The sequence below is a fragment of the Schistocerca serialis genome, chromosome 2 (assembly GCF_023864345.2).
Source record: "Schistocerca serialis cubense isolate TAMUIC-IGC-003099 chromosome 2, iqSchSeri2.2, whole genome shotgun sequence".
Lineage (NCBI taxonomy): Eukaryota > Metazoa > Arthropoda > Insecta > Orthoptera > Acrididae > Schistocerca > Schistocerca serialis.
This window is the reverse complement of record NC_064639.1, coordinates 725,435,297-725,459,965: the sequence shown is the minus strand read 5'-3', so window position 1 is coordinate 725,459,965 and position 24,669 is coordinate 725,435,297. Positions and strand designations below refer to the sequence as shown.

The window sequence follows — 24,669 nt, the reverse complement described above, 5'->3', positions numbered from 1 at the left end:
ATGATTGGACTCCACACAGAGAACCAGTATCTTCGCAGGCACATCCCCCGGATTTGATACCTGCAGACTTTTTTCTGTGGGGAAAGCTGTCTACAAGGACATACCAACTACACCCAATGATATACAACGACGTATTACTGCGAACTGCTCGGACAACTTCTCTGGAAAGCTAGCACACGTGCAGCAGTTGTTCCATACTAGACTGGAAGCGTGTATTGCCGGTGCCAGTGGTCATTTTGAACACAAACTGTGGTGGTCAACTGTCTCGTTACTGGTCAGGATCTACAAACCTAGTCTACGCACGTGCGTTGTTCTTTAGTGTGTGCTACCATAGCTATACTGCAAACGATAGTGCAGGAACTTTTCAAAATACAATAAACAACTCGCACGAGAATCCTGGAACAATCACTACTGACATTCTAATTTACCCTCCTTTTAGTTTGTTAATGTCAACAGTCCTTATTCCTTTTAAAGAAGTGTATGTTTGCACAAAAAATACACTTTCTAAGTAGTATTACAGTCTGTTGATTGGCTAACAATATGAGCCGCTGACTATCAATCTATTCTGTCAAAACAAAACATCAGTAGCACTTTCTATTTTCGCAATATTTGTGGTGCAAATTTTAGGTGATTCCCCCTGTATAGTCTTCACATTGGAGACGTACAGTCCCCATTCATCGGATATTCCGATTATTCCGTCTGTATACTGCTTTTTCATTCGTAAATGAATGTGTGACATTCTCTTTTATATTTATGATGGCGTACTGGAAAGTAATGCATTCGAATTATTTATTGTTCTCAATATGGGTTGAGGCGTTACACGTTAGGCGTATTACTTGGTCGACATCCCCACTTTTCTGATGCAAGTTGCAACCGTATCAAGAGGACTCCGAATTATAGCATGTAACGTTGTGATATTGAAAGTAATAATGTCACTGCATGAGAAACAGCACGCTGTAATCTCGTTTGTAACAACAGAAAACACGCCTTTCATTGAGATTCATAGACGAACAGAAGCTGTGTATCGAATTCAGTGACGTGCAATGTTGGGTTATTCATCCTTGTAACGAATGGAATGATAGTGCTCACCTCAACGTGTGTGGACGACCACGTATGGAAACAGATGCAGCTCATCAGAATCGAACTAAGGAACTCATCAGAGAAAATCGTCAGATAACACAGACAAAGCTCACAGGTAAGTGTGGTATATCACGAGAAGGTGTTCACACCATCATTGCAGAAACGCGGTATAGAAAGCTGTGTGCACAGTGGGTGCCTCGAATGCTCACTCTTGACATGAAAAAGAGGAGATTTGATATCTGTCAACAGCTTCATTTGCGTTTTGAGCTTGAGCACTATGAATTCCTTAACAGCACTGTGACAGGTGGAGTAAGCGGAGTTAACAATTTTCACACAAAAAATAGGAGAGAATCAATGGAATTCCGCTACAAAGAATTATGGACTCAAGACAGTTCAGACCATGCCATCAGCAGACAAAGTCAGGCTCATAGTGATCTGGATTGTTCAAGATATGGTACACTTGGAGTTCAAGCCTAAAGGCACTACCATAAACTCCGCAAAGTACTGCGAAACCATCAGAATACTCAATGTACAAACTCGAAGAGCTCTTCCAAACATGGAGCACCATCACTTTCACCATGACAATGGCATCTGCAACAATCCGACGACTTGAGATCACTATCATCAATCGTCCTCCATAGAGTCTCAGAATGACCCCCCCCCCCCCCCCACCGATTTTCATCTGATTCCAAAATTTAAAGAACACTTTCGAGGACTTCAGTTTGATAGTGATAAAGTGGTGCAAGTAGACATGTGGTTGCTGCCCCGTCACCAAAGTCGAACATTGTAATATGATGGTATCAACAAACAGGTCTCTTGTTGGGAAAAACCTGTTCATCGCCAGAGTTATTATGCGGAGACATGAAGAATAAAGACATAGAATGTTAATAAAGTTTGTTTCATTGTCAACGCTTTAAGAGTTTTCACATAAAAAATTATGAAGCATCACTTTCTAGCAAGGCCTCTCGTATCTAGTGTGATGCCACAAATTTCAACTACTCCCTGTATATAAATAATAATATTTTTAAGTGGTCTGCAAGCTCTCTAAAGCTTCTGGACATAATCCACCAGCACAATGTCTGGAATAGTGTTTTGGGTGGGTCTATTTTGGTTATGTCTGGGGTAATGACTGAAGATGGATCCACTAGCATTATGCCCGGGACATTGTTCAGAATGGTTCCATCTGCATTATATCTGGGAGAGAGTCCAAAGATGAATCCACTCACGTTACATCTGGCTAGCATCCACCTGTAGATCTATCCCACAGTAGGTAAGAGGTAGAGTTTGAAGGTGGATCCACCTCCAATAAGTCTGGGGTAATGTCCTGAAGTGGATTAACCAGTGGTGGTCTGGAGGGATAGGAACCGGAGGCCTCCCACGAGAAATCGACATACAAAGTAGAGTAATTGAGTTATAACAGGATAAAGTCAATACCCCACTTTAGCACCAATCCATGCATGTATGTATTTTAGCATAGGTGTTATCTTTGACATTTGGAAGAAGTATAGTTTGTAGATCATCAGATTGGTTTGGTAATCTGTATCACAGTTGCTTGGTAAAAGTGGTAACCCATCATGTAATGTAAACAATAACAGCACATACCATTTATATATGTGCACATTTACAAATATGAAAAAACTGAAGAACGGAAAAATCTAAAAAATATGGAAAATACACAGATAAGGAAACAACAGAAAAAATATAAAAAGATTAAATTTGACAAAGTCCTGATACAAACTACAAAGTGTACCAATCAAGAGAACTATTAAGACTCACAGCACCATCTGCGCCCAAAATGACTGAGAGACCTGCGCCAAAGATTGAGAAAGTGCACAGACCACTTGAAAAAATAGACACAAAAATAATACAGGCAGAGTAATCAGAATATGCTGTAGAGAATAGCTGTATCTCTTTGATGTAACGATTATATACAGAGGGCGGCACCACACATGCATATACATCTTCTATAATGGCGGAAAGACAGTGCGTTCTGCAGACATGGTGTCAAGACTAAATTGACATATTCCCACTAGACCTGTGTGAGTGAGAAAGCAGTATATTATTCCCAATTGATATTACACTTGACTATAAGACAACATGAGATCCTTAAAACCTGTTATTGAAGTATTACACATAAGGTGTGCTACACATTTTTTTTTCAAATAACCTAGCAGTATTTACATCACATTCCCATATATAAGATTCTCGTATGGTGTAAACTGGGTGGCATTGGAGATATAGAAGGTATGACTGCAAGATCATTGGACTCGAAGAATTGTCAACTTGATCTTTATCCTGAGTCTTTAGTTATTAATATGAATAACCGTCCTGAACAAAAAGCATATTCTGTTTCCAGACTTTACAATCATACTGCTATGGCAAAACACAATACTGTGTGTTTTGCTACACACATGAAGGGTTACAATTACCACCTTACAAGACAGTGAAACAAAAATTCAGTAATGTCTTATCAACAGACTACTTCTCTCAGCAGTATCAGTCACTGAACTTGACTCTGATATTAGTCAGTTTGGGCCTCTTCTTCAGTGACACTGTTGTAGAAAGTGTCCAATGATACATGAGAACCAGGAGGAAATCAAACACTTTAAACTTTACAATTAAATTGTAACGAGTATCAGTAGGAATGTGTTTGTTATTAAATAATCCATTTGCTTAAGAACACTCTATGGTGAAATCCAGCTGCTCACAGACGAGCTCAGCAACATACAAGACCTATGTAATAAAATTACTTGTAGAACGTATTTAATGTTGGCTGTATACTACGTTTGGTGTCTGCTTTGGAGAGCACACAAGCCTCTCTACTTCCATGTGTGGGCAATGCTGCTAGGTAGCTGTCTTTTAAAATGCACTGTGTGTGTTATTTGCAGGACGCAGGTGTGCTCTTCATGTTGTCTATGGAATGCTTGGCCATTACCTACCTCACATAAACCTGTCTTCCGCGATTTACAAGTTGAGGCAGGTCGACTATGAAGTTTTGGCTGTATCTGGGCTGCGTCTGCTGGGGATTCTGCATTGCCGGAGAGTCTTGTGTATGTCGATGTGTCGTCTGTGTCTCAAGCCAACTGTGTGGTAGACTGTGCCTGGCACGAAGAGAATTACACATACAATATTTTAGTTTGTGTCTAAGGAAGATGTTTCCCTAGCATACCTATCTAATGACAGGGATTCTACATTTATCACTTATGTGTAAGACGATTTTCTGGCAATTCCTGGCATGTGTTAAATTGCAGTTTAAAAGCTGAATAGTATAAAACACTGCACATAACGAAAAGACATGATATTAAAATATAAAAGTTCTGCGAATGTAATGCTAAAGGTTGTAAGGAAAACCAAGTAAGTTATAATGACCATCATATTGTGGTACAAGTTTCTAGAGATGAAACTGAACGTTGAGATTGAAGTCACAAAGGATTTCTGGTTGACAGAAACCAAGATTGGGGATGTGTGCAGTCATATAGAACGACGTGCAAGACAGGATTTTGTGGCTAAGACGCTTTCTTTCGTCAAATGCTTCTAATAGGCTGAGTTTTATTTCTTTGTTGGCTAAAAATTGGGTTGTACACCAACTGATTCTAGTTATGGCTCTTCATACAGAGAGGGTTTGAAGTTATGGCAAGCTTTTGCTCGTCTGTTGCTTGTGTAGAATGTTGTCAGACTTTTAAATCAGGGCTACAGCCATTGCTACATGCAATGAATTTTATTGTGTCTTGTTCTTTGTAGAAATCCTGTTGTGATACTAGTATACGTGTAGGACGATGTTCTATGGAACAGAAGGCACCATGTCGCGTGTTATTGGATGTTACGAACAAGAAGATATTACACAGTTGGTTTTTGGTTTTCTGTAAATTTTGAAACAATAATTATTGAACTAATGTCTATGTTAAGACCCAAGAAGTTAATGAAACTGTCCGAAAGTTCCATGGTGACCTGTATCCTTTGTATCCTGAGTTAAAATTTGACAGGAATGTGTTGCATTGTTTGGTGATACCAGTCCACAGAGGCAGTACATAAAACAATATTTAATATTAACACTTAGAGGTTATTTGTTAATGAACAACTTTTCCAAATGGTCAATGAAGATTTCTGGTAAAAGAAGACTGACTGGACGTCCCACTGCCAAGACATCTAACGCTCCCTTGGAGCTCTTTGCAAACAAGCAATGTTATTGTAATTTTAAACAGACTTAAATGTGTGGCAATTAGCCTCTCATTCCTCTAATAGTGCTCGAAGACGTAGGTATCAGACTTTTTTTCATAGTAATAATGCTATTATTGCTTTTTGAGAGCAAAATAAGTGATTATGGCCGATGTAGAGATGATGCATCTAAAATGCAGACTAGCAGTAGCAAGAAAAGCGTTTCTGAAAATGAGGAATATGTGAACATATGTAATAAATTTAAGAATTGAGAAGTCCTCTCTGATGGCGTTTGGCTGCAGTGTAGCCTCGTGTAGAAGTTAAACAGGGACACTAAACAGTTCAGACAAAAAGAGAATAGATGCTTTTGAAATGCGGAGCTACTGAAGAATAGTGCAAATTAGGTGGGTAAGTCACGTTGCTAATGAGGAGATACTGAACAGAATTGGGGACAACAGAAACTTCTCGGGCAGCTTGACTAAAATAATGCATCAGTTGATAGGACTAACTAGCTCACACACACCTCACTTTCTCCACACCCCATTGAACCCTGTTAACTCCGTTACGTTCCCATTATCCTGCTCTTGCCCATCAATCCACAAGTCTACATAATGTTTGGGGTCAGGCAGCTTGGTCCCATGGCACCTATGTTTTCATTAAGTTACAGTCCATTTATTTCCATGATAAATTGAGAAATGAACTGTCAGTGATTTACCGCCATGATATGTTTAAAGACATTACATCGTTTGTGATCTGTTCGCTTTCCTTGTATTTTATGTTAACCGGGGGTCCTAGAAACGACAGCGAGGCTCTGTCCCTGGAAGGGAACCAGCCTGCATTCATTGAGACAGATGGAAAACCGCCTAAAAACCATCCACAGACTGGCTGGCTCACCAGACCTCCGCCAGGCGGATTCGTGCTGGGGACCAGGCGCTCCTTCCCAATCCGGAAAGCCATGCATTAGACCGCACGGATAACCGGGTGGGCTTTGCTTTTCTTATAGAACTTTCCCTTGAAGAAATATTCATTAAAAGTGCACAGAACATTGAAAATTGCACTAACTACACGTGTTTCAATAGTAGAAGCATAGCAGTCTGCAAAAAAAATTAAACCTTCCTTGGCAATAGTAATGGTCAGGAAAGACTGACTCCATTCTCATGAAGGAATTCAGTGAAATTGCAAGCTTCAACAACAGACGGATTCATATGTTTGCCAGTCAGTAGAATAGGTATGCACTACTACTGTGTAAGTAGCCTGCAGACAGAGCCATCATTAGTTAATTTTTTAGTTACGTAAAGTACACATGAAACCACACCTAGCAAAGATTTTTACAAGAGTTTTTTCCCTTCACCATAATCCAAAAGTCAGAAAGGTCCCTTTATTTCCTCTCTGTTGCATTCCCAATGGAGAAAAAGTCATATGCTTCCTCCTACAGACACGCCAGTTTTGTCGTATGCCACAACCACACTTTGGAAACTCATTTAGAGAAGTACAATCAGTAACAGGAGGACAAATACAATTCGATTCGAATCCCAAAAGCATGAAAACTACTACAGTTAAAAGGAAGAATGTGGCACTACTGCTTAGCCTCACACACCTACAAAAGTCCACTACAAAAGTGCATGGAAAACCAGTGAAGCCGGTGGACCTGACCAAGTACAGTATTACACACACACATACACACGCGCACACACACACACACACACACACACACACACACACACACACACACACACACACAATGGTGAGTTCACTTCTGTATATACTTCATTATGAGCTTCAGTATTTCGTGGACTACACACTCAAAAAAAGATCACAACACCAAAAAAATAATTAAAGTAAAGATATTTCGTGAATACATTTATCTAGGTAACACATTTAAGTGATTAACAGTGCAATATCACATATTAATGTAGGTGCGACATAAGCCACAGCATATGTGAAATGTTGGCACACTAATAACCGTTCTAACAGCTACAATGTTGAATGTGAACATGCAAACGTGCTTGCGTTGTGTTGCATAGGTGCTGGATGTCAATTTGCGAAATGGAGTTCCTCATCTGTTTCACTTGGTCGCTCAGTACAGGGACGGTTAATGTTGTTTGTGGACGACAGTGAAATTGTCGTCTGACGATGTCCCATATGTGCTCGAATGGAGGTAGATCTGATGATCGAGCAGGCCAAGGTAATATATCAGCACTCTGTAGAGCATGTTTGCTTACAACAGCGGTAAGTGGGCGAGCGTTATCCTGTTGGAAAAAAAAAAACATGGAATGCTGTTCGTGAATGGTAGTCAGCAGGTGGAATCACCACATTGACGTACATAACTGCAGTCAAGGTGCATGAGGTAACCACGAGAGTGTTCCTGCTCTCATACGAAATCGCACTCCAGACCATAACTCCACATGTAGGTCCTGCACGTCTAGCACACAGGCAAGTTGGTTGCAGGCCCTCAACTGACCTAACCAACACATCATCACTGACACCAAGGCAGAACCAGCTTTCATCAGAAAAGACAACAGACCTCGACCCTGCCCTCTAATAAGCTCTTGCTCGACGTCACTGAAGTCGTAGATGGCTGTGGCTAGGGGCCAGTGGAACGCACGCTACAGGGCGTCTGGCTCGAAGCTATCATTGATGTAACCGAGTTGTAAGTTTGTTGTTGTCACTGTGGTGTCAGCTACTGCTCGAATTCCTGCTGCAGACACAGTACGATGCGCCACGAATACAATGGTGTTCCCTCTCGGTAGTGCCACATAGCCGTCCGGAGCCAGTTCTTCTTGCGACCGTACATCCTCGTGATCACCGCTGCCAGCAGTCATGTATGGCGCCTACATCCCTGCCCAGTGTTTCTGCAGTATAGCAGAAGGAACATCCAGCTTCTCGTAGCCCAATTACGCGGCCTCATTCAAACTCAGTGATGTGCTGATAATGGCGTCTTTGTCGCCTCAAAGGCATTCTTGACTAACATCAACTCACAGTGTCCAATCTCAAAGGTAACTAATGTTCACGACATTTACAGCGTGCATTTACAGGAAATCCGATTTGCATCCTCACAGAGGCGCTACTAGCGCCACTCATGCGACTGGTGCGAACTGTGGACAGATATCACCTTTCAGAGGTAGAAACACACCACCAACTTTCGTTTATGTCGTACAATTCTTTCTTGGTGTTGCGATTTCTTTCCTTCAGCGTATTAGCTACAATTTTTCGTGGATTATATTTATAGTTGTACAGTTAACATAGTTACTATTCTGCGATTGTGTTATAAGCAGTATGACATCAACAAAGATTGTATAACAAACACTTGGGAACAATACCATTATGAAATTTACTGACTTTTTATCTGGGCCCCACTACATAAGCGAGTGCCAGCCGCCATAGCTTGGAGGCCTGCATCAAACCAATCTTTGGACTGAAGGCAACACACTATAATATATATTTCATTTGATACATAAAATCTCAACTAAATCAGTAAATTTTAACTGTCAATAAGGTAAAACTAAGAGCATAGTGCAGAAAAATTAAAATTACAAAATACACTATTGCCCATTAAAATCGCTACACCAAGAAGAAATGCACATGATAAACGGGTATTCATTGGACAAATATATTGTAAGCGGTCCGAGCAGATGTAATTTCGATGTATTCCTCGTGCGCTGCCTGCGATATGCAAGGTCTCTGACCAGAGAGCAGTGTTGACTGCAGTAGGAACTGTGTATTTTTTTTTTATAGCTGTAGCAGTAAGTTGTTGCTAGTCTGGAGTCTGCTCTGGTCTGGTATGGTGTATCGTGTCGGCTGGCCTGGTCGCGGTGCAGCGATGTCGGAGCCTGAGTATTATTGTATAAGGTAAAAAGCAGCTTCGCGCATATGTAGTAATGTTATCTCAAGTCGCATGTACATGTTTTAAAACTCTCGTAATAATAATCTTCCTTTTAACAACCATTCATTTCAATTTAAAGAATTTACTAATTTCTCCCATCCATGATCATCCTGATTATTGCAATAGAAAAATCAGTTGCTTCCTTTCATAAATGACAGATAGGTCGGCCAGCATTGCACAGAGCTGTGCCGGAAAAATTTATCGTAAGAGCAGATATATCCGGCGACTTCACTGACGTAAGAATTTTTTCCTTTTTTATTCAGAATGATCTTTCAGGGCCATGATGCAGGACTGCTGTCGTCCAAAATTTACCAGGTTAAATTCACAGTGAATTATTGAAAAGTCATAAGTGAGCGACAATTTAATTGAGAGGTTAGTTACATTGTTTTATTACCAGGTTACTGAATTTATTTTTTTTATTGGGACGTTACACTGAATGTGAACGACATAATTATAATTTTTTACTGTTGAGAGGTTTAGGAATTTTTCTGTTTTGAGGTTACGCTAAATGTGAATGAATTTTGAGCTTAGATTAAATCGGAAAGAATTTTGTGTGGAGGTTAATGTGAGAAGAAATTTGTAGGGAGGTTATAAATCTAAATAAATTTTGTGGGGAGATTACATTTAATTAGAATCATATTCATATTATTTAATATATTTTGTGGGGAGGTTACACTTGGCAACAACTGGCTAGGATCGTATTTCTTCGTGAATCTCTGAGAAGTAGTCATCTATCTGCTCTTATTTACTTAAATGTAGTTTGCATCTGGCGCAACGCATTTGATAACTTGTCACTCTTTCTTTCACAGATCATCGGCAATTTATTACTCTTTGTTGTAATTGTGTTTGTTCCATTTCGCTTTGTCTTTGTTACATTTTGTGCTTGATTTTGATTTGTGAAAAATGCCGCGAAAAACTGTTAACAGTACATCGCAATGTGCAATGAGTGAAATAGCCGACTCGAATAATTTGACCGATAATACTTGTGACACTCAGTGTAATAGCGATAACCCTGTAATTACTGATAATCAGTGCGTACCGACCACTAGTAATGATTTTGATCCTAATGATGAACAAACAAATTCAATTATGTCCACGGTAAATGTAACAATTGATGACGCGGCAAGTTCCGATACAATGAACGCTGCCCAGTTTGACACGCCTGATTTGCAAAATTTGCGTAGTGAACAGATAAATTTTTCTCACGAAGATGAGCAATGTAGTCAAAATACGTCAGATTTATTTGATTCCGAGGTAGTGACCCACAGTGCACATCCGATTAGCAAACCTTTTTGAGAATCACAGAATGACACAAAACGTGACAATTGCAGGTACGCCATCAAACAGCACAGAGAATAGAGTAGGTAATATTGGCATGGATCACGTTATGGCATTATTGCTGCAACTTAATGAAAATCTCAAACAACAAATTAATGAAAGTTTCAAACAGCGGAATGAAATACTAGATAACCATTTCAAACAACTTAATGAAAAATACGGCAGCCATTTCAAACAACTTACTGAATCGTGCAAACAACTTAATGAAAGTTTCAAACAGTCGAATGAAAAACACGACAACCTTAACGAACAGAACAAACAACTTAGTGAACAGATTACAGCCCTTACCGTGCAACGTTATGATACTAAAGAACAATTACATGAGGAAATTAAGGCTTGTGTTAGGATCAGTAGTGAAGAAATTAGATCTGTGGCTCAAGAATTAAGTAATACACATGCAGCCTCAACCAAATTACTTAGAGATGAAATTAGTGCAGTCGCTAAACGATGCTCTGAAAACGCAACACAGTTACGGGACGAGTTTAAATTAATGTCAGCAAAACTTTCACGCATGCTGGATGCGAAAGTAGACGCGAAATTTGACCGACAGAACAGACAAATTGACGAACGTTTTAATCACCACCTACAAAACAGTGAAACGCGTTACATTAAATTTATACAGGAATAGAATAAAGTAAAGCAACAAGTCATGGAAACACTTACTGCACAGAGACAGGAAGATAAGCGTAAATTATTTACGAAAGCAAAATCATATGTAGACAACAATATTACTACAATATCAGATGAAATCAAACAGTTGAACACCGAATTGCATGATGAAATCTCTGATCTTAAAACAAAAACAGACACACACACATTAGATTTCAGTCAATGACCAACAGACTTGAAAAGTTGGAACTAATACAGGATCCCGATGCCATCAAAGCAGACGTTAAAAAGTTGAACAAAACCACACGTAAAATATTGAACAAAACCACACGTAAAATACAAAAACAAATTAATGCTTGTGACACTAAAAACGATGATCAGGTAAAAGCACTGACTGAAAAATATGATGAATTGGCCAGTCGTATTGACGTTATCGAAAGTAATAATGACACCAAATCAGACGATACCTCACCAGTTTCGTTTAATCAAACTCCCGAATTCCAAAATTTACAGAAGACGAGCAGTGAGATATGTTCGTCTAATAATACATTACGTAGAAAATTGTCAACTTTACAGCAAGAAGTGACAGAGATGAAAAATGTTTCAGCCTCTAACACGGCACAGCATACGCCACATCCCGAACATTTCTCACACTCACACAGACTGTATAATTTAGGTAATTTACAGAGAGTACGTGACTTAGATTCCGAACAGTCTCAGACATACAGAGACGAAAATTTTGATTACAAACACTTTCTATCAGTGAGAAAATTCAAGGTATTTAAAAATGACAGAACACAGAGTCACGCTTTTGACTGGATACGACAATTTATTTTTGTATTTTCATCAGCTTGGCCTGTAATGCAGAAACTAGAATTGGCCTGGATACAACAATTTGTTTTTGAATTTTCACCGGCATTGCCTGTAACGCAGAAACTAAAATTTATTTGCAGCAAGTAATAGACCTCAGGGGATTCATTACGCTTCGATGAATATGTGCCGTAGCGTGCACAGGGCCCCGAGCCGTAGTAGTGCTATTTCATCTTTAGTTTTCTGCACTGCTGCCTTCTCTTCTACTATCCTTTATATCTATCAAAACAGCTCTTCAACTATCGATCTATCTAGGATTACGTATGAGTAAAGAAAACCTGATACGACAAGTTTTACCCGAAAGTGACAATTTTCATTAGACACTCCAGAACTACCAGCGTAATTTTAATGAAAGACAGAAGTGTAATCATCAGTATGTGTAAAATTATCAGCAACAGGAAACAAATTTTGGTAACAATAGAGGTTTTTCCCGCAACATCAACAAAACCAGTCGGTTAGCATACCTAACCAACAATGTAGTCTGCAAGGTCAACCAAGCTTTAATGTTTCGCCGCCTACACGTATAGCGTCTGGTCCGCCAAATAGTAACGCACAGCAACAAGGAAATCACTACGTACAGAAAACACACCATTTAAACTCATATCGCAACGCGCCGTATAGCAATGATTATTATGACAGACGTAAAAGTAATGAGCACAATTTTCAGCGTACGTTTAATAACAGTCGGTCTTACCAGCAGCAAAATCATCCGCAACAACAGATTATCGTGAATGAACCAGACAGTAGATATCATCCCGAACGTAATGCGTCAGGACGAAATAACAGAACAGTACAAATAGTTGAAATGCCACAGCATCCTCCCCCAAATAACAGCACGTCAGAAAGAATTTGACTAGATACAGTACAGGTTGCATCTTCCAGCAACGTAAGCAATACTTCAGATACACAGAATCTTGTTCACGAAAATGTTATTACTTTTGACGACATCTGAGACACTCTTTTGCAGGAAAAACCAGTTATTCAAAAAACCATTTCACACCCTGTCATTGAAGTAAAGATTGGATCATCCAAATTTTCAGCAGTAATCGATTCTGGATCACCTATGTCAGTTATAAATGAGGAAACTTTCAATGAATGTAACAAAGAGAAGACCTATCTTACGTTACCATTAGGCAAAATTAAAGTGAAAGGAGCAGTATCTGGTAAAAGAGTAGATGTAAAGTCACAGACTTTTTGTATTGCAGGTCATACGTTTCACTCAAATTTTTGGATTGTTCCCTTATTGACAACAGACGTTATTTTAGGTACGAATTTTCTGGTACAACACGACGCAATTATTGACTTTCAAAATTCCTATTTAATGTTAAAGGATGAAAATGTACAACTGGCATTAGAATTTCAGCACTCTTTATTTGCAGAAGAACAAACAATTAATCGTACAGAGGTCATTTCTCTATCGCGTTACATAGACTGTCATTTGACATTGTTCACAGATACGTACGTACACAACTATAATCCTCCAGACGAAGCCGACTATGACGTTATTCAGATGATTTCTGATAAAATTAAACAGAGCAGTGCAAATACTGACGACGAACGTTCAGAGCAACGCAAAATTCTTTTACAGCATGCTCCAGTTTTTGACAACGTCCTTGGTACTATGTCCGGATTTATGTATGAATTTCAAGTTAAACAGCACGATACATTTAAAGCCAAACATTATCCTATTCCATACATTCACAGAGATCAAGTTAAGAAAGAATTGCAAGCTATGCTTGACCAAGGAATTATTGAACCGGCAGTTAGTCCGTACATAAACCAGCTCCATATTGTTTAGAAAAAGGATGGTTCACTTCGCCTCGTACTTGATTCGCGTCACATCAATGACATTATTATTAATGAAACAGATCGCCCTCTAACACTAGAAGAACTTATACAGAAATTTCATGGTACTGCTATTTATTCCACATTAGATTTAAAATCGGGATTTTGGCAAATTCAGCTCCATCCGAACTGCAGAAAGTACATGGCTTTTCTCTGTTTTGGTGACTGTTACCAGTTTTGCAAATTACCGTTTGGTTTAACTATTTCTTCAGCAGCATTTATTCGCGGTTTGAATACTATACTTCCGACAGAATTAAAAGACAGAATCACAACGTATGTAGACGACATTTTTATTGCAGAAGCTAACTGGCCTGAACACAATTTGATTCTTGAACAACTGATACGAACTTTTCGTGCACAAGGACTCACAGTTAATCTCAGTAAACCGCACTTTGGCAAAACTTCTATAAAATTTCTTGGACATGTGATTTCAGGAGAAGGCATTGTGCCTGACCCGGAAAAACTTCAAGCTTTACGTGACATTACTGTTCCTACGACGAAGAAACAACTACGCAGCTTTTTGGGTTTAATTAACTTTTTTCGTAAATTTATTCATTACTCTGCTTTAGACACCCCTAGATTATGTCAATTGACGGGTAAAAACACTATTTGGTCCTGGGATAGCCAAGCACATTCTGAATTCGTCAATCTGAAACAAGCTTTGTTGAATGCACCACTTTTATCACATCCAGATCTTACTAGAAATTTTTTCATTGCCACCGACAGTTCTAACACCGCTTTAGGCGTACACATTTTTCAGGAAATTGAAGAAGACGGTACTACAGTAATTGAAAAAATCGCCGTTGCGAGTCGCATTCTGTCACCTGCTGAACGCAATTATTCTGTTACAGAACTTGAAACATTATGTGTTGTATGAGCATTTACGATATTTCGGCATTTTCTTTATGGAAGACATACGACCGTTTACTGTGATCATAGAGCTATCCAGTTCTTACTTTCAGCAAAATTTACACATGACAGGTTAAGCAGATGGAAACTTTATTTACAGGAATTAAATTTTACAATTGTTCACATTCCCGGTACACAAAATATTGTAGCAGACGCATTATCCCGTTCTCTCAGCAACAATCAGCAAGACATCGCAACCAACTTCTGCCAAGCAAATTTTAGCGTCATGTATATTCAACAAGTTGCATTCGAAAATTTTATTTCGTCGTCATTACGAGGTATAGCACAGGAGCAGAGTAAAGACAACGTATGGAAAGAAATTAAACACCTTTGGCAAGATAGGAATAATATTACCATCAGAAACCATTACACTGTACGAAATAATATTCTGTTTCGCCGCTCTCACCCTGACAGCAACAGTTGGTTACTATGTATTCCTGACGAGCTTGTTAACAAATTAATTTGGTATACTCATTTAAGTTACGCACATTACGGAGCCAGAAAATATTTTCTTATACTGAGACAGAACTGTTATTTTGCCAACATGGAGAAACGTATTCGACGAGTTTTAGCGTCATGTAAAATCTGCCAGAAAGCTAAGTCAGACACGACTTCAAATATTCCTCCGTTACATCCCATTGTACCTGTTAAATTAAGACACATGGCCGCTGTAGACATTTTTGGTGCGATTCCCAGATCTAATAGAGGGTTTTGCTACATCTTTGTCGCTGTTGAACTCACTTCAAAATTTGTTACCTTAACTCCGTTCCGCAAAGCTACTGCTAAATATGTTTCGAAAGCATTTGTAAAACATTTTCTATTTCATGTAGGGCATGTATTAAAAGTAATTTCCGACAATGGACCACAGTTTCGATCTGCTATAGGCACACGTATGTTATGAGCAAGAAACATTTCTCCGATCTATATATCCAAGTATCACGCTTCTTCGAACCCTTGTGAACGACTAACGAAAGAAATTGGTAAACTATGTAGAATATACAGCCATAAAAGACATATTGATTGGGATACACACATACTGTCATTCCAGGATGTAATTAACTCAATACCAAATGAATCTACTATGCCATCTCCGACTGTTATATTGAAAAATGTTGAACCACCTAACAAAATTAAAGAATTAGTATCCTTTCCTACATCTCGTCGACTACGACACCATGAAATAATTAACATTGTGCTGAACAACATCAAACGTGCCGCAGAGCGCCGGAGAAGACAGCAAAAACAGGTTTGTACACGCCCTGACTTTCACATTGGACAGAAAATATTAGTACGTACACACTATTTATCCAACAGAGGAAAGAGTAGATGCAGTAAATTTGAGCTTCTATACTCAGGCCCATATCTAATTCGCAACATTCCTCACCCCAATGTAGTACACGTCGAAACTCTGAGAACCAGAAAAAGTAAAGGCAATCACCATGTCTCCAATATTAAACCCTTTATCGAATGAATATACTTTATGATTTATCACACTATAATGCCATTTGCAGATATTTATATCAACACTTACTGATGATTATCATACTTTTTCTTGGCAAGTGCCTGGCAATGTAAGTTTAGCAGGTCGCTTTTCTTGTCGTTACACATCAGACCGTGCACATTTTTCCAGATAAACTTACATATTTTATGACCAATTATGCAATTCTATCTAGTGACATATTAATTTTATCAAATTCTTTCTCCATTAAAGTCTTCAACTCTCGCCTCTATCAACTACACAACATACAAGCTGAACACAAAGAAAGCCATTTCTTGCCATTATATATCAGACCGTGCACATTTTCCATTTTTCGTGTATGTATGATTGTTTTCCTGTTTTGTTTGTATGCACTACGAAATCTTTAAGATATAACAAACATCAGTTGACTTTAACATTTTTCCTTATGATATCTCAATATCTTGACTATTCTACACTCTTGGCTACTACATTATGAGACTGTGTGTACATTTTTGCACCTGAACACACTCTATGTTTTTGACATAATACGTTTTCTGTCATGCTATGCTGTATGCTTAATTATATCACTAGAAACAAGTTTTTATTTAATGGGTATATAATTTAAATGCCAGATATTAATCCTTATTCATCATTTTCAGGAAGCAATAACGTGTAAAAGAAATAACTTAAACAAACCACAGTGGATTACTATTAAATGGGCATTTGACATTCGGAATGAACGAAAGAAAATGGAATACCTTGTGATGAAGAGTAAATGGATGAGAATTAACAAGCATTAACAATAATTTACTATACACATCGTATGATAGCAGTCTTAACTAATTTTGTCTTTCAGAATACGAGGGGATTGATGCAGGCTGTCAGACAGAACTACACATCTTAGTTTTAGTGATGAAATATGCTAGAAATAAGAAACTATGCTATGAATAGTTGTATGAAGTAAATGGTAATATGAATAATGAATAATGAATAATGAAGTGTCTTTTTGCAGATGATAATGAATGATGATGAATAGTTATATGAAGAATAACCTAATATGAATAATGAGGTTTTTCTTTGCAGGTGATGATAGTAATGAAGTTATGGTGATATGAATTATGGAGTTTTTCTTTGCAGATGAGGATAATGATGAAGTTTTTATATTTACTGTTAGTAGTTATTTAAGTATTTGTTGCAGTTCGTTTTGATAGTATGTCTTATATTGCATGGTATAATGACTGAATGTTTTGGAAAGGACAGCTAGAGTACATACATATTGAGTACACGTTTCATTACCTGTTAATTGGAAGTTCACTACTTTTCAGCATAATATGTGTTTCTTCTTTCAGCTTAATAATCTATTTTGTATTTTTTTCCAGGAGAAGCTATTCATGAAATTAATGTGCTATAAGCAGTTAGTTATTAAACCTGTTCTAGTACTTGCATTTTTTTTTTACCCATCTGTGTGTGTGTCATTCATGAATGTGATCACATATTGTCTACTTGTTTCATAACCTTGCTACAGCTGACTCATGACGAATGACGTTACTAATCCTTATTTGCAGCAATAAGTCAAAAGCAAATATTTTCATGCCCCAGCCATTAATTATCGATCCGAACGCAATGCATTGCTGGCACAAAAAAAAATGTACTACCAGTCCCAAATAATGCTACTAGTTTAAGAGATATTTATAGTACTAAATATAATGCAGATTTGTCAGATATATTGAATCCATTATATCTATGTACACTCCTGGAAATTGAAATAAGAACACCGTGAATTCATTGTCCCAGGAAGGGGAAACTTTATTGACACATTCCTGGGGTCAGATACATCACATGATCACACTGACAGAACCACAGGCACATAGACACAGGCAACAGAGCATGCACAATGTCGGCACTAGTACAGTGTATATCCACCTTTCGCAGCAATGCAGGCTGCTATTCTCCCATGGAGACGATCGTAGAGATGCTGGATGTAGTCCTGTGGAACGGCTTGCCATGCCATTTCCACCTGGCGCCTCAGTTGGACCAGCGTTCGTGCTGGACGTGCAGACCGCGTGAGACGACGCTTCATCCAGTCCCAAACATGCTCAATGGGGGACAGATCCGGAGATCTTGCTGGCCAGGGTAGTTGACTTACACCTTCTAGAGCACGTTGGGTGGCACGGGATACATGCGGACGTGCATTGTCCTGTTGAAACAGCAAGTTCCCGTGCCGGTCTAGGAATGGTAGAACGATGGGTTCGATGACGGTTTGGATGTACCGTGCACTATTCAGTGTCCCCTCGACGGTCACCAGTGGTGTACGGCCAGTGTAGGAGATCGCTCCCCACACCATGATGCCGGGTGTTGGCCCTGTGTGCCTCGGTCGTATGCAGTCCTGATTGTGGCGCTCACCTGCACGGCGCCAAACACGCATACGACCATCATTGGCACCAAGGCAGAAGCGACTCTCATCGCTGAAGACGACACGTCTCCATTCGTCCCTCCATTCACGCCTGTCGCGACACCACTGGAGGCGGGCTGCACGATGTTGGGGCGTGAGCGGAAGACGGCCTAACGGTGTGCGGGACCGTAGCCCAGCTTCATGGAGACGGTTGCGAATGGTCCTCGCCGATACCCCAGGAGCAACAGTGTCCCTAATTTGCTGGGAAGTGGCGGTGCGGTCCCCTACGGCACTGCGTAGGATCCTACGGTCTTGGCGTGCATCCGTGCGTCGCTGCGGTCCGGTCCCAGGTCGACGGGCACGTGCACCTTCCGCCGACCACTGGCGATAACATCGATGTACTGTGGAGACCTCACGCCCCACGTGTTGAGCAATTCGGCGGTACGTCCACCCGGCCTCCCGCATGCCCACTATACGCCCTCGCTCAAAGTCCGTCAACTGCACATACGGTTCACGTCCACGCTGTCGCGGCATGCTACCAGTGTTAAAGACTGCGATGGAGCTCCGTATGCCACGGCAAACTGGCTGACATTGACGGCGGCGGTGCACAAATGCTGCGCAGCTAGCGCCATTCGACGGCCAACACCGCGGTTCCTGGTGTGTCCGCTGTGCCGCGCGTGTGATCATTGCTTGTACAGCCCTCTCGCAGTGTCCGGAGCATGTATGGTGGGTCTGACACACCGGTGTCAATGTGTTCTTTTTTCCATTTCCAGGAGTGTATTATTGGAACACAGATCTTGAGTAATAGTTATAGTGTATTACATTTTAAATATGTCCTATGTCACTTGAATGATGAGCTCTGAGTAATACTGAATGATGTTTTGTAATAATGCATAAATGCTATGTCAATAATTTCTGTAAATAATATTTTTGTTATACTCTATAAATGCTATGCCAATAATTAACTCTCATTTTGAATGATGACTTCTGAGTAATACTGAATGATGTTTTGTAATAATGCATAAATGCTATGCCAATAATTTCTATAAATAATATTTTTGTTATACTCTATAAATGCTATGCCAATAATTAACTCTCATTTTGAATGATGACTTCTGAATAATACTGAATAATGTTTTTTAAAACTATATAAATACTTTGTAACTGGCCAGTGAATGCCACTGTTTCTTATATTTTAAATTTCTCTTATATCACTTACATGCTATTATATATGAATAACAGTAGCTTGATGCTACACTCATTAACTCTTGTTTTGAATGATGACTTCTGAACAATGTATAAAAATGGTTTGTAACTGGCCAATGAGTGCCAATGATTACTATAACTAGATGAATTACGTAAATGGTATGCCATTAATTAACGCTTGCTTTGAATGATCACTACTGAATAATGTATAAAAATGGTTTTAGCTGGCCAATGCGTGCCAATATTTAGTGTAATCAGATGACATATGAATAATGTTCTGTAATACTCCATAGATAGTACAGAAATGTTTAGTAACTAGGCAATGAGTGCCAACAATTACTCAAATCGGTTGATAGACTAGTGTAATTCTCAGTGATGACTAGCATAAGACTTAATGTCCTTCACCTTCTGACCTAATTGCCAGAAATTTGTCCTGTCCATCCTCATAATCATGGAGCACTATATTTGGTTTTTGCACTAATTCTACGTTGGTGTACCTTACAGGAATGTGGTATTGACACATCATGCTGTCCACCACCTTGAACGATGGAGATGTTATTATGGTCCCACTGTTTGGTGTACCTAATGTACCACCAAAATGATAACATTGAATATTAATACGACATTTCAGTGTCTTGGCTACACTGATTCATACTTCAGGGAAGAGAACTTCAGATTGTCTCACTTGGTGTTGTGCTTCTGTAGAAAGATATGAACTTTCAGTGCAGCTACGTGCAACCTACTGTGCTACAACCATGATGCGATCCTTCTCTTTCCTTTCCTAGTTTTTGTAAAATGGTAAAAAATATATACAGTGCGTGTGCAGTTTATGTCATTTATTAATATGTTTTGTACTCATTGCATATCCTAGTTCTTGTAAAATGGTAAAAAATATATACAGTGCGTGTGCACTGTATGTCATTTGTTAATGTGTTTTGTACTCATTGCGTATACATTTTGCCATTGCTTGATATGTTCTGTACTCAGTGCATGTGCACTCTATTTCATTTCATGTCCTGCACTTATATACATGCATATACTCTGTGACTGTAAACTTAGTTAATTAAGTAAATTTTAGAAAAATTTGTTGCTCATGGCAAGTCCAATTGACTCACCATAGCTGCCAAATTTTTGCCCCCCCAGTGGAGTGTTATGAAAGCAGTCCGAGCAGATGTAATTTCGATGTATTGCTCGTGCGCTGCCTGCAATATGCAAGGTCTCTGACCAGAGAGCAGTGTTGACTGCAGTAGGAACTGTGTAGCTGTAGCAGTAAGTTGTTGCTAGTCTGGAGTCTGCTCTGGTCTGGTATGGTGTATCGTGCTGGCTCGCCCAGTCGCGGTGCAGCAATGTCGGAGCCTGAGTATTATTGTATAATGTAAAAAGCAGCCTCGCGCATATGTAGTAATGTTATCTCAAGTCGCATGTAAATTTTTTAAAACTCTCGTAATAATAATCTTCCTCATAAAAAGTAACTTTTAACAACCATTCATTTCAATTTAAAGAATTTACTAATTTCTCCCATCCATGATCATCCCGATTATTGTAATAGAAAAATCAGTTGCTTCCTTTCATAAATGACAGATAGGTCGGCCAGCATTGCACAGAGCTGTGCCGGAAGAATTTATCGTAAGAGCAGATATATCCGGCGACTTCATTGAGGTAAGAATTTTTTCCTTTTTTATTCAGAATGATCTTTCAGGGCCGTGACGCTGCACTGCTGTCGTCAATAATTTACGAGGTTAAATTCACAGTGAATTATTGAAAAGTCATAAGCGAGCGACAATTTAATTGAGAGGTTAGTTACATTGTTTCATTACCAGGTTACTGAATTAATTTTTTTATTGGGACGTTACACTGAATGTGAACGACATAATTATAATTTTTTACTGTTGAGAGGTTTAGGAATTTTTCTGTTTTGAGTTACGCTAAACGTGAATGAATTTTGAGCTTAGATTAAATCACAAAGAATTTTGTGTGGAGGTTAATGTGAGAAGAATTTTGTAGGGAGTTCATAAATGTAAATAAATTTTGTGAGGAGATAACACTTAATTAGAATCATATTCATATTATTTAATATATTTAGTGGGGAGGTTACCAAAATTCATTCACATTTAGCGTAGTCTCAAAGCAGAAAAATTCCTAAACCTCTCAACAGTAAAAAATTATAATTATGTCGTTCACATTCAGTGTAGCGTCCCTATAAAAAAATAAATGCAGTAACCTGGTAATAAAATAATGTAACTAACCTCTCAATTAAATTGTCGCTCATTTATGACTTTTCAATAATTCACTGTGAATTTAATCTGGTAAATTTTGGACGACAGCAGTGCTGCTCCATGGCCCTGAAAGATCATTCTGGATAAAAAAGGAAAAAATTCTTACCTCAATGATGTCGCCAGATATATCTGCTTTTACAATAAATTTTTCTGGCACAGCTCTGTGCAATGCTGGCCAACCTATCTGTCATTTATGAAAGGAAGCAACTGATTTTTCTATTGCAGTAATTGGGATGATCATGGATGGGAGAAATTAGTAAATTCTTTAAATTGAAATGAATGGTTGTTAAAATTTACTTTTTATGAGGAAGATTATTATTACGAGAGTTTTAAAACATGTACATGCGACTTGAGATAACATTACTATATATGCGCGAGGCTGCTTTTTACCTTATACAATAATACTCAGGCTCCGGCATCGCTGCACCGCGACCGGGCGAGCCAACACGATGCACCATACCAGACCAGAGCAGACTCCAGACTAGCAACAACTTACTGCAACAGCTACACAGTTCCTACTGCAGTCAACACTGCTCTCTGGTCAGAGACCTTGCATATTGCAGGCAGCGCACGAGCAATACATCGAAATTACATCTGCTCGGACCACTTACAATATTATACTAGAACCGACATGTGATTACATTTTCACGCAATTTGGGTGCATAGATCCTGAGAAATCAGTACCCAGAACAGCCACCTCTGGCCGTAATAACGGCCATGATACGCCTGGGCATTGAGTCAAACAGAGTTTGGATGGCGTGTACAGGTACAGCTGCCCATGCAGCTTCAGCACGATACCACAATTCATCAAGAGTAGTGACTGGCGTATTGTGACGAGCCAGTTGCTAGGCCACCATTGACCAGACGTTTTCAATTGGTGAGAGATCTGGAGAATGTGCTGGTCAGGGCAGCAGTCAAACATTTTCTGTATATAGAAAGTCCCGTACAGGATCTGCAACATGCCGTCGTGCATTATCCTGCTGAAATGTAGGGTTTTGCAGGGATCGAATGAAGGGTAGAGCCACGGGTCTTAACACATCTGAAATGTAGCGTCCACTGTTCAAAGTGCCGTCAATGCGAACAAGAGGTGACCGAGACATGTAACAAATGGCACCCCATACCATCACGCCAGGTGATACGCCAGTATGGCGATGGCGAATACACACTTCCAATGTGCGTTCACCGCGATGTCACTATACACGGATGCGACCATCACGACGCTGTAAACAGAACCTGAATTCATCCGAAAAAATGACGTTTTGCCATTCGTGCACCCAGGTTCGTCGTTGAGTACACCATCGCAGGCGCTCCTGCCTGTGATGCAGGGTCAAGGGTAACCGCAGCCATGGTCTCCGAGCTGATAGTCCATCGAGACGTGGCTGCACGATCAGTTACAGCCATGCGGATAAGATGCCTGTCATCTCGACAGCTAGTGATTCGAGGCCGTTGGGGTCCAGCACGGCGTTCCGTATTACCGCACTGAACCCACCGATTCCATATTCTGCTAACAGTCATTGGATCTCGACCAACGCGAGCAGCAATGTCGCGATACGATAAACCGCAATCGCGATAGGCTACAGTCCGACCTTTATCAAAGTCGGAAACGTGATGGTACGCATTTCTCCTCCTTACACGAGGCATCACAACAATGTTTCACCAGGCAACGCCGGTCAACTGCTGTTTGTGTATGAGACATCGGTTGGAAACTTTCCCCGTGTCAGCACGTTGTAGGTGTCGCCACCGGCGCCAGCCTTGTTTGAATGCTCTGAAAAGCTAATCATTTGCATATCACAGCATCTTCTTCCTGTCGGTTAAATTGCGCGTCTGTAGCACATCATCTTCGTGGTGTAGCAATTTTAATGGCCAGTAGTGTATGTACTTTGTATCTGCTATGCTCTAGATAAGGTACAGAATGGTATTTCGGATTCACGAACGAGGAACGTATTGGGCTGCGCCTTAGGGACAAAACAAGTGACGAGAAGCTTTCCTCCCCACTCCTCTTCCCCACATACTATCTTATCTTCAAAGCACCAATTACATGAGTAAATTCTGATACAGACAGTGCGAGGGCTTGCACAGTACAGATATAGAAAACAGCCTAGTTGTGGCTGTCACCTTGAGGCTGACGATGCGGATGGCCTGGTCGACGGTCATCTCGACGCGCACGCGGTCGCGCAGGCGCAGATTGATGGTGCCGTGAGGTGTCGCCACCACCGCGCCGCCGCCCGCGACGCCGTCCACCATGTCTGGGTCGCACCACCCATCTTGCTGTCGGCATTCAGATCGTCTCGTCAGCTACACCAGTCCCCAGAAATAACCGCTGTTTTGTTGGTTAGGTACATATAACATAACTATAAGCAACAACAAGTCATAGTAAATTAAAATTTTAACATCAATAAAAACATTAAATTACTGAAAACTTCGAAAAAGAATAAGCTTTATAATACTTAAAAATGGTTAAGCACCAAATGCAGAGTACATGAGACTTCTCGGTGGAGGAAGTTTCTTGTCTGCAGAGACTCTAAATGTTCTGGAGGCTATACAGCAAATGTTCCCAGCAGATGCAATAGTTCAGATGGTGTAGGACACTATCCACCTCCTGCACAGGCAGAAGGAAGCTGTAGCCTTCTGCTCAGTCTCTGGACAC

General features: G+C 39.8%; 1 protein-coding gene across 1 annotated transcript in view; it reads right to left on the bottom strand.

Annotated features, from left to right (window-relative positions):
- The window catches only part of LOC126456367 (uncharacterized), a 44,444-nt gene extending 20,178 nt beyond the window's left edge, over positions 1-24,266 (bottom strand). Inside the window, exon 1 of the mRNA XM_050092120.1 lies at positions 24,138-24,266. Within this exon, the coding sequence (XP_049948077.1) occupies positions 24,138-24,266 (129 nt within the window). The remainder of the gene's footprint in view (positions 1-24,137) is intronic.
- Between the last annotated feature and the right edge of the window lie 403 nt (positions 24,267-24,669).